The following is an 11,941-nucleotide window of genomic DNA, read 5'->3' on the forward strand; positions in this document are numbered from 1 at the left end:
AGGCCGGCCCATGGCTCACTCGGTAGAGTGCGGTGCTGATAACACCAAGGCCACGGGTTCGGATCCTATATAGGGATGGCCGGTTTGCTCACTAGCTGAGCGTGGTGCTGACAACACCAAGCCAAGGGTTGAGATCCCCTTACCGGTCATCTTTAAAAAAAAAAAAAAAAAAAAAATTTCTTGAGCTATGAGCAGATTATGTGCAGACCACACTAAGTAGTAGATAAGGCTGAGACGCTAAGGGCTCTTTTTGACAATGTAAATCATTGTATATTGATAACTTGGAGTCATCTCTGGAGACTTCGTTGATTTTCTTTGGAAGAAATATATTTTATAGGTGGATTCCCTCATACCACCCCAATTTACAGCAATGGGGAATGAGTGACTAGCCTGGGATCAAAAATGTGCCATGAATAATTGCATACAAAGTCAACTACCCAGAGTAAAAATATGAATTAAAGAAAAGCAGGAAAAAACATTTTTGCTCAACATATACACTTTCAATTTAGTGAGTGATTCAGATGAATTTTAATGTGAAAAATTTTTCAGAATTTGAATTCAGAATACTAAACATAAGAAAAACCTGACCAGACTGACTGGATTGATGAATATATTTTCAGTGACTTATATAGAGTGATAGATATCCTTATTGAAATAGAGACTATATTAATACATATACATACCTGATTCTTTTTCCTCAGTTGCTCTTTCTTTCTCCTCTTCCCTTATTTCATCTTCTGCATTAAGTAAATCTAATACAATATCACTGACAGTTTTATAATTCTCTCCAGTTGTTAGGATTTTACTCTGAACTGTCTGTTTTACCAGCCTTCTACTAAAGCCCATGTCCAAAGCAGCTTTAACTACAGGTGTGTTCATCATGACTGCATCTTCTGAATGGTTTTCTCCAGGTCCAAAATGAATAACTATATGAAACAAAGAATTTAACACATATTAGGATAGTCTGTGTATTTTTTAAACTGAAAGTTATTAACAATACCAAAAACAAAACCCAGAAAATATATAAGCACTATTTGGTATGAACTTTGTCAAGTTTGAAATGATATACATGTTCAGTCACCAAAATAAGAATGCAGAATATTGTATTTAGATATAAAATATGCATTATCATTATCATTTATCCAGTCTTAACTGGATATACCTATGTTAGCAGAAGGAAACAATGTCAAAGATCACCCCCGACCAGAATTGAGATTCTTTTTTCTCCCTACATTGAATGAAAAAATGAGCTTTCTAAATCACATATGTTTGAAAAAGGCCATTATCTTCACTCACCTCTGTAACTGCAAAGGCCTCCTACAATATTGCTCCCTTCCAGTTCATTCTCAACATTGCAACCAGAGTGACTGCTTAAAAACACAAATCTGATTGTGTCGTACTCCTTAAATTCCATCAACAATTCCATTGTTCTTAGGATAAAATCCAAAATTTAATTGTGGCCTATAGGTTCTCATACAGTCTGGACCCTGTTCACCTCTTCAGTCTCATCCCTTGCCACCTACTCATTTGCATGACTCTAGCCCACAAATCACAAACTGATGGCTCTTGGGTCAAATTCTGCGTGCAGTGTCAACTACTCTTACAGCTGGCATGCTTCACTCATTTATCTGTTTGCAACTCCTATTTCTGGCCAGATAGGATTTGGTTCATTTCCTCAAATGTGCCTGTTCTCCTTTGTCACTTAGGCCTTTTATATGATCTGCCTGGAATACTCTTTTCCTCCCTTTGTTACTTGGTTAACTCCTATTCTTCCTTTGGGTTCTCTGCTATGACGAATACTCTGGAAAGCCTTTTCTGATCCTCCAAGTCCGGGTTAATTGTCCCTCATGCACTCTCATATCACACTTTACTTTCCCTACCATGTCCCTTTCTCCCATCTGTGTCTGTATCCCTTGGATTATTAGCTTATGAGAAGAGGAGTTAAGTTTATCCTGTTTTTTATTCTTTACTCAGAAGAGCAGATACACAATAAATACTTATTGAATTGAATCGAACACTAGATAATGTGGTAGAAGAGCTTATTCAAATATTGGCTTTATCACCCTTTAGCTTTAAAGTGATGGACAAGCTACTCAACCTCTCTGATTTTCAGAGTCCCTGTTGAAAAATGGAAATAAAATTTTCTACCCTCTCCACTTCACAGAAAGACTATGTGAGCAATCTGATGTCATAGTACAGCTGTTTCCACAATGGTCCAAGAACAAGGATTAAGCTAGATGTATGTACAGTCAGCTCTCCATATCCATGAATTCCACACCCCTGGATTCAAGAAAGATTGAAAATACTTGGGAAAAAAACTGCATCTGTATTGAGCATGTACAGACTTTTTTTTTCTTGTCATTATCCTCTAAACAATACTGTATAACAACTATTTACACAGTATTTACATTGTATTAGGTATTATAAGTAACCTAGAGATGATTTAAAATATACAAGAAGATATGTATAGGTTATATGCAAATACATTTTATGTAAGGTCTTGAGCATCCAGGGATTTAGATAACTGCAGGAGATCCTGAAAACAATTCCCCCATGGATACCAAGGGATGACTGTAGTTTGTTACAATTCTAGATGTTAAAACCCTTAGATAATGCTGATTCAATTCAGTAGGCCTGAAGCAGAAATTAGAAATCTATAATATTTTTAAAGTTCTCCAGGCAACTCAGATATGCACTGAAGTGTGAGAAATACCAACATAGTGTATTTGAAGGTATATATTATAAATTACAAATCAATACAAATGTGCATTATTATTATCAACTTTCAGTCTTAATAGTACCAAATGGTTCTATTTACATTATACATACTTGGTGACTCTGCATTTTCATCTTCTGGAGTGTCTGATGTGGATAACAGCTACAGAAAAAAAAAATATGTAAATTAAAATATGAATCTTATCCTGCCCATTGCAGTAAAAATGAGCCAACAGACCTGTTGTATTCGATTTATTAAAAACCAACTTGCTTACTGGCAAGTCAATTTAAATCAAAACCAATATTTCATTTATATTCAACAGTTATTCCCTAGGCCATAAACTGATAGTTTCTGTGTGTATGTGTGTGTGTGGGGGGTGCATTAACAAATAAAATCTATTTTCATTAAAACAGGAAGAGGGTTATACCTTTTCAATAACTTATGAGACAATCAGTTTGCCTTTCATCCACAGATCTTACTTTCCCTGGGTCATCCTTTGGGGTCAGTTGGACCCTATGTCAGTTCCGTTGACCATGACTAGAAAATGTTTGACCCTCAAACTATTAGTTTTTTCCTTCCAAATTTTATTTTATTTTGTCAATATACAATGTGGTTGATTAACAATTATTAATTAAACTATTATTAAGTTCTAATTTGCTTTTCCAAGATTAGAAAGAATAAAATTTTCTTTCTCAAATCTTTTTAAGAAAAATTTATATAGTAAAAGTGTTAAATGCCACTATCCCAGCCAATTTTTTCCTCAAATAATTTATTTTATTGCAACTTGATTGCAGAAACGCTTAAAAAGAAACATAACACATACTATTTTTCAGGAGGTTGCTACTAATTATGGATCTGTCTTCTCCAAACAACAATACTTTCTAAGATCATGCTGAGTTTTGTAAAAAAAAAAAAAAAAAAAAAAAAATATTTTTAAAACAACTCTTTTCTTTTCACTAAAATACCCTCTATGAAATTATCCGAAAATAGCTTCTCTGTTGGTAACCAATGATTGAAAGAAAAAGAAACTTCTCTACCTGTTCAAGTAGATGAGGGTAACTGGCTTGAACTTGACTGATGAACTCTTGTCCTTTAATTCTTATCAAGTACTCACACCTGAAATGTAAACAAAATAAAGCTTGGGAGGTTATTTTATAAAAGTAAAATGAAAATTTGGTAATATAAATTCTTCATTTCTAAGCATTTTAGTCGATTTCAAATCTAGTTAAGTGTCTCCCCAAGTCACAGAATCATGTAATATCACTGATTCTAAACTTAACATTAGAAGGAAAAAATAAATCCTAGCCCAGTCGAAACTGATTCCCTTGTATTTTGTTTTCTTTTAATTTTTTTTTTTTTTTTTTTTGTAAAACTAACCCTTAAGTGTCCTATGGTAGGATTCAGAATTTTTTGTGTGGATTTTAAAATTTGTTTTTTAAAATGCTGTTTATCACAGTTAACATGAATTTGATTTACTACTAGTATCTTTTTCATATGGTTTGAATGTTTTACAAAACTAATCTTACTATTTTATATTTACTAGGATATATTATGGTTCAGATAATTTTGAAAAGCCCTAAATGTTTATCTTAATTTGGGCAAGCTAATTCAGCCATTTGTGAACTGGTAAATATTTCAGATGAGCATAAACTTACATATAACCGATTCATTATTCATTCAGGGGAAGTGGTCATAGATACTGCAGTGAACAGCAAGTTGATGTAAGCAAGAGGAAGGATATAACTGGTAATCTGCCATGGCTGGAGTGGTTAAGTGTCAGGAGCCTCTCGGTCTACTGTAGTGGTCTCCACTCAGAGCTGCGAGCTTCAACTATTCTAAGATTACTAAAAACACCCTCATGCGTGACATTAAAACAGAAACCATGGGGAGAGGTAGAAAATTCTCTAAATAAGTGATACTGCTCATCTCCATAACAGTTTTAAAAGCTGAAAATCTACAAAGAGGGACAAGAGAGAAGGAATGAAGAAACTGAATACATTTCCTTTTTTTTCTTCCTTTCTTTTTTTTTTTTTTTTTTCAGCGGGCCACTAAGGGGATCCCAACCCTTGATCCTGGTGTTATACTGTGCTCTAACCAACTGAGCTAAAAGTCCAGCCCACTGAACACATTTTCTTTTTTTATTATTATTTTTTCATTTTTTCTTGATCCTGGTGTTATACTGTGCTCTAACCAACTGAGCTAAAAGTCCAGCCCACTGAACACATTTTCTTTTTTTATTATTATTTTTTCATTTTTTCTTTTTTTTGAACACATTTTCTAATACCAGATATTCACATGTTTGGCAATTTCTAGATAATGTACATCCACTGTCAAATTTAAGAAAACGAATTCATGACACTACCAAAGCAAATTTACCACTCTTTTTGTATATTCACAAAATTACCACAATGGAAAGCTAGCAGCACTTTTTAAAAATTTATATATCTTCTTTATTATCTTCACAATTTTTAAAATCTGCAATAGTTAGGGAGCACAAAGTTGCTATAAATGCAGATAAAATACTGTACTATATTTTAAAAAATTACATGATGGAAATAAGTTAGGATGCCAAGGGTAGTAATCAACATTAAATAATACTAAAAGTTTTGACCATGAAAAACATAATTATAAGCCATCTGATTTAGATGAAAAAGAGTATAAAAGAGAATAGAATAAGGTCTGGCTGTGGCTCACTTGGGAGAGTGTGGTGCTGATAACACCAAGGCCAAGGGTTCAGATTCCTATATAGGGATGGCCGGTTAGCTCACTTGGGAGAGCATGGTGCTGACAACACCAAGTCAAGGGTTAAGATCCCCCTACCAGTCATCTTTAAAAACAAAAAAAAGTATAGAATAATCAAAAGGGTAAAACATGACAATAAAATGCTATGTAGTGATTAAAACACATGAGTTTATATTTATCATGACCATTGTATTTAATATTGCAACCTGCCTGGCACTTTCAATCTCCCTTACCCAGCTCTCCTTTTTCTTATTATCCATAGAACTTATTATCTTCCCACATGCCATATAACTTATTAGGTTTTTATTGTCTGCCCTCTCCTGCTATAAAATAAGCTTACAAGACCGGGGTCTTGGTTTTGTTCAACTGAGTATTTTATGCACTTGGAACAGCACCTGGCAGTGGGTGATCAATTAATATTGTTGAATATTGAATGAATAGAAATACATTCAAGACATATGTTGACTGAAAAAAGTTTCAAAACTATATGTAATACCTAATTTATGTAAAATTGTATATATTTGTCTATATATGTACATATGCATGAAGAGATGTCTGGAAGAATGTTCACGAAAATGATAACTTGGTCATCTTAAGGTGCTGAGATTTCTGGACATTTTCATTTTCTTTTTCTGTGCTTTTCTACAATATGTGACTTTGTTTTTATAATAAGCATGTATTATTTTACTATATGTATATATATATTTCTAAAACAAAATCTTTTTAATCCCAAATCTATTTCTTCTTTGCCTTAAATCCATCAAAACATTTTAAGTAATTATTTTTCTAAGTAATAAACTTATGGGCCGGCCTGGTGGCGCACTGCTACAGTGCGCCGCCTGGGAGCGTGGTGGCGCTCCCGCCGAGGGTTCGGATCCCACATACAGACCGGCCGCTCACTGGCTGAGCGAGGTGTGGGCGCAACAGTGTTGCGATCCCATTGCCGGTCCCGGTCCGGTACAGGCGCGACACTGAGGGTTGCGATCCGTTGCCGGTCACGAAAAAAGACAAAAAGGAAAAAACAAAAACAAACACAAAAAAACTTATTCACAAATGTATTGCTGAAACAAACACAGAATAAAGTAACTGCTGATTGTAAAGTAAACCCATATAACCCATCTTATGATAATCACAAAAATTTGCAAAGAGAATTTTAAAACAATTACCTCGGAAACCATTTGGCATGTTCCACCCACGGATCATCTCCTGATTCCCAACACCTCAGTCCACCATCACAGCAAAAGCATTTGACATCATCACTGTGACCTAAAGTTAATTTTGGACCAAAACTTATGAACACATACAATTTTCCCACTAAAACATAAAAGAGAAAACATATTGATTTTTTTATTATCAGATTAAGTTTCTTACCCATATAATAAAAACCTGCACTTGCAAGCTGCTCAGGATGAACTAGAACACTAGAAGGCCAGTTAAAGAATGTCTTAAAGCGGGCTGCATGTGTCTGCATGCTCAGATTAGAAACAGTGTATCTTGAAGTGTCTTGAAGCTGATTTGATAAAAACGGGCAATTGGGAAAATGTCTCAGGTGTTCTGACATAGCATCATCCTTCGGTTCCCAATTGCTTAATTTTCCACCACAGGCGAAGCAAGCCACTCTGTCTCCAGGGCCTATGTAGTAAAAGCCTGCTTTTGCCAGATCTGTTGGTGACAGGAAGGTCAATGGCCACATCTGGTAAGTAAGTAATCTGGCCTTTTCTGTATTCATTGCACAGTGGTAGGGACTTGTCCTCAAGGTAGAAAAATCTTGATTTGCTCTGGAGTTCACAGGACTTGATGGAAAGCTTGAATAAGAGCCACTAAAATATCCACTGTTTTCCAAACTTGGAAGTAATGAGTGTGTGGAATTCGTTATTGAAGAAGGAAAAGTAGGCTGAGAGGTAGCTTCCAAATTGTTTGCTGAATTTAGATTCTGAACAAATCTGCAGCTAGGATACAATTTTTTATGTTTTACAATAGGATTATCTCCTTTTTTCCAGTTATCCAGCATCAGGCCACAACAGAAGCATTTGACCTTGTCATTCACACCAGTGTAATAGAAACCAGCACGAGCAAGACTCCTTTCTGAGATGGGAACCCCGGTAGGAAAAGTTGAATACGTAGACATTCGGTACAGTTCACATGAAAGGTCATATTTCAGTTCAAACATATTGGCATTTTTCATCAAATTTGATAAAAATATGCTATTTTCTACTATGTTCATAATGAAATGGATAGGTAGGAAAAGGGACTAGCCTTTCTCTGGGAGGTAGTTTTGTGCATGACTTTTGATTTTATTAGTTTAGTACTAGGTTGAACATCTAAAATGAGAAATCTTTTATTCTTTTTTCTTCTGTGCATTTAGGGCAAGATTCTAAATCCTATTCCGATACATTTTAAGGGACAATTATGCACAACTGCACCTTCGCAAAATCTTTATACATAAAATGTAAACATGATGGTACATAGTAACCTGTGATGAAAATTAAAACCTTTTATGAAGCATAAAGTATTTTAGGGCATCAGAATGCCATTTAGTGTCAGGTATCTCCATAGGTAGGTCAACTTCTCTAGGCCACTAGAATGTTTCGGTGGCATTCAACCAACCTGAAGATAAAATGTCTGACTTGTGAAGCTTGCTTCTTTTCATGGTGAAAAGCTATGCTCCCCAAATGTTCTACAGCAAAAATATTCAAATTATTTTGCTTTTTAGGAACTGAAGTTTGGTAGGCAGAAAAAAAGCTTAAGATGTACATTAAAGGAGGAAAATAATACATTACCTTATTTCACTGATTCTAAGATGCCCATTTTAATATTTCTGTTATCAAGAAGTATCTTACAATTAATGGCATATTGTGTTTTAATTAGCAGCATTTTTATTTCTTAGAGGTACATAAAATAATGGTGTCTTACAATTGATGAGATCTTAGATTCAGCGAAATATGGTATATCTCAAATCTTTCTCAAATTAAGTAATTTGTCTTTCTACAATCATTTTAATAGGGAGGACAAAACAATCTAAAATTCCCCTCCAAATAAAGAGTTTAAGTAGTAACAGAATTGGCTAACTCATCTTAAAACCTGGTTTTAAGATTATTACTTCCTCATAGGTCATCAGGAACATGACTGCTTAGTTATAGTGATACTATTAGATCTTAAAAAATTAAACATTCTATTTAAAATAAAGTAGCAGAGATTAATATATTTGCTCAGTTGGTCTTTTGGACCCAGTTTCATGCTGTTGAAGCAACTCAATGTCACCATTTTTTCATTCTAGAACCTGAACATGTCCTTTATATTAAGTAGAAAACAGGTGCTACAAATGGAGATTCTGCCACAAACTATCAATAACAAAACTGAACTTCATTACTATATTCAGGTTATTTTTGGAAAAACAGAAGCATGATATATATTTTGCTCCCTTGGTTAAAAAAAAGTTTTTAAAGATAATTTAGACATGGCTATAAAATAATGAAACTTTTAAAGATTTTTTAAATTTTTGTCTCCTTCAAAGAATTAACATTGTAGAGTTATTCAATTTATTACCTGCTCAAAACATTTTTGAATTTTTGTTTTCCTAAGTGTCCCCAGAGCCAACATCAAATCTTCTACTCTGGTAGTGGATTTATTTTAAAAAATCACAAAGTGCCAAGTTTATAGACTAAGATGGATAATCAAATTGCACAAATTTGGTACTGGTCAGAAATTACTTCATAGATAAACATATCTTGAACTGGAATTTACCATGACAAAAAAAATTAATACATTTACTTTACCATTTGAATAGCAGAGACCTTGTCAAAATTCAGAATTTCTCAGTTATGATCTCCTAGCCATTAGTAAATAGGTTCTGTGTAAATAGTACTAGCAATGACCAATAAACAAGTCATTGTGGTTTTTCTACTGGTGACTTACAAGCATGGTTTACCCTAGATCTCATAGATGTTGGGGTTTTCTACTGCAGACTTCAAGACTTTGTTTCCAGGTAGCAGGAGAAACATATCTCTTTACCATAAACATATCTCTTTATTGTTTCCCTCAGAGGTAAGTTATTATATCTAACTTCATTATTCCTTTTACTGGCCAAAATTTTAAAATTGTTAGAAAAGCCTTCCCTGTATTCATCACTGTCTTTATATAAATTTTCTCTCTGAATGTTCGTTCATTTACCAAAATGTAACCATTTAGCCTTCATTCCCATTCTCATCATTCTCAGAGATAACAACCCATTTCAATAAACTAAACTTTAGACTTTTAAAATATCAGTGGTCTTGTGATTGGACAATTTCTTCACCAGTCATCATATTTATCTTTCCTACTTCCCCTAAATTTGTTGTGCATATCAAAAAGTTTTGTTCTTGACATTTCCTTGCCATTGCATAAGTCTTTTAACATGTCAAAGGTTTCATGTGCATATTTCTCTAATTTTGCAGAGGGTTGAATATTAATCCTTTGTTCTAGATAACTGTCACTCATTTTTAAATCTTTATCAAACACAGGTACTTTTTCTATTCTACACAGCAGCTAGTGGGAGATTGCCTGACCAACTCTGAAAAAAGTGCTTCAACAATATGCCCCGACTACAATCACTTTTCCTTTACTTCCACAAATCAAATTCAAAATCAAATTATAGTTATACCTCACATAACTAGATCATATTTTTAAAATTAACATTCTTTGGTATAACATAATTATACCAAAAACTCCAGTTAACTATTTAATTTGTTTACTCATGCACAAAACTACCTCCCGAGATTAGACTAAGTCCCTTTTAAGAATATTAGGCCTCCATTTTGAGATGTTTTGATTTATAGAAAAAACTGGGAAAAAATCTTGAAGTAGAACAGTTTGCCTCCTTGGTAAATCTGTTAAAAAAAAAAAAAAAGACAGTTAAGTAATTCATAGATGTAACAAAATGATCTTTTTTTTTTTTTACAACATTTTCTCCAAAATAGAGCACTGATATTTATTGACTGCCTACCATGTACAAGGTGTTGTTCCAGGCACTGCAGAGAGCAAGAAATCCCAGATAAAGACTAGATGTCTCTGGGAAAACTGGACCCATACCTCTCACCGTACACCAAAATCAACTCAAAATGGATTAAAGGCTTAAATACAAGACCCAAAACCGTAAAATTACTAAAGGAAAACAGAGGAAACACTCCAGGAAGTAGGTCTGGATAAAGACCTTATGAATAAGACCCCAAAAGCACAGGCAACAAAAGAAAAAACAGACAAATGGGATTATATCAAACTAAAAAGCTTCTGCACAGCAAAGGAAACAATCAAGAGAGCAGATAGACAACCTATAGAATGGGAGAAAATATCTGCAAACTATATATCCAACAAGGGATTAATATCCAGAATATATAAAGAACTCAAACAACTATATAGTAAAAAAAAAAAAAACAATTAAAAAATGGGCAAAGGACATGCATAGACATTTTTTGAAGGAAGACATACAAATGGCCAACAGGCACAAGAAAAAATGCTCAGCATCACTAGTCATCAGAGAAATGCAAATCAAAACCACTTTGAGATATCATCTCACCCCAGTTAGACTGGCCATTATTAAAAAGACCCAGAATAACAAATTCTGGTGAGGATGCAGGGAAAGGGGACCTATTCTACATTGCTGGTGGAACTGCAAATTAGCACAGCCATTATAGAAAACAGTATGGAGCTTCCTCAAACAACTACAGATAGAGCTACCCTATGATCCAGCAATCCCACTACTGGGTATATATCAAAGGAATGAAAACCATCATGTTGAAGAGATACCTGCACTCCCATGTTCACTGAAGCTCTATTTACAATAGCCAAAATATGGAACCAACTTAAATGTCCATCAACGGATGACTGGATAAGGAAAATGTGGTATATGTACACGATGGAATACTACTCAGCCATAAAAAAGAATGAAATCGGGCTGGCCCGTGGCTCACTCGGTAGAGTGCGGTGCTGATAACACCAAGGCCCCGGGTTCGGATCCTATATAGGGATGGCCGGTTTGCTCACTGGCTGAGCGTGGTGCTGACAACACCAGGCCAAGGGTTGAGATCCCCTTACCGGTCATCTTTTTAAAAAAAAAAAAAAAAAAGAATGAAATCCTGCCATTTGCAGCAACATGGATGAGTCTAGAGAAGATTTTGTTAGGTGAAATAAGCCAGACAAGGAAAGAGAAATACTGCATGTTCTCACTCATAACTGGGTGCTAAGAAAGAACAAAAGGACAAATGAACAAACGAGCAAAGGAAAGGAAGAAAAGACCACAACAATACATTAAACTTTCAGAAGAAGAGAGCAAACCTAAGGATACTAGAGATGGGGGGGAGGGAGGGAGGGGGTTTGGGTAGTGATTGGTCAGTTAAAGGGCATAAAGAAAAATCATGATTTGTAATAATGAATATGCTAATAAATAATAAAAAGAAATTAGCAGGGCCTTCTCTGCCACGTGAGCTGGGGGGGGGGGGGGCCCGGGGG

At 34.7% G+C, this 11,941-nt stretch overlaps 1 protein-coding gene across 1 annotated transcript in view; it reads right to left on the reverse strand.

The window, feature by feature from the left end:
• BIRC3 (baculoviral IAP repeat containing 3) overlaps positions 1-8,894 on the reverse strand; it is a 14,327-nt gene extending 5,433 nt beyond the window's left edge. Inside the window, exons 1-5 of the mRNA XM_008579631.1 lie at positions 6,830-8,894; positions 6,625-6,724; positions 3,754-3,832; positions 2,830-2,878; positions 684-926 (exon numbers count right to left, since the gene is read on the reverse strand). Coding sequence (XP_008577853.1) covers positions 684-926; positions 2,830-2,878; positions 3,754-3,832; positions 6,625-6,724; positions 6,830-7,682 — 1,324 coding nt within the window. The 5' untranslated portion in view covers positions 7,683-8,894. The remainder of the gene's footprint in view (positions 1-683; positions 927-2,829; positions 2,879-3,753; positions 3,833-6,624; positions 6,725-6,829) is intronic.
• Between the last annotated feature and the right edge of the window lie 3,047 nt (positions 8,895-11,941).

The sequence above is a fragment of the Galeopterus variegatus genome, unplaced genomic scaffold (assembly GCF_000696425.1).
Source record: "Galeopterus variegatus unplaced genomic scaffold, G_variegatus-3.0.2 Scaffold1932, whole genome shotgun sequence".
Taxonomy (NCBI): domain Eukaryota; kingdom Metazoa; phylum Chordata; class Mammalia; order Dermoptera; family Cynocephalidae; genus Galeopterus; species Galeopterus variegatus.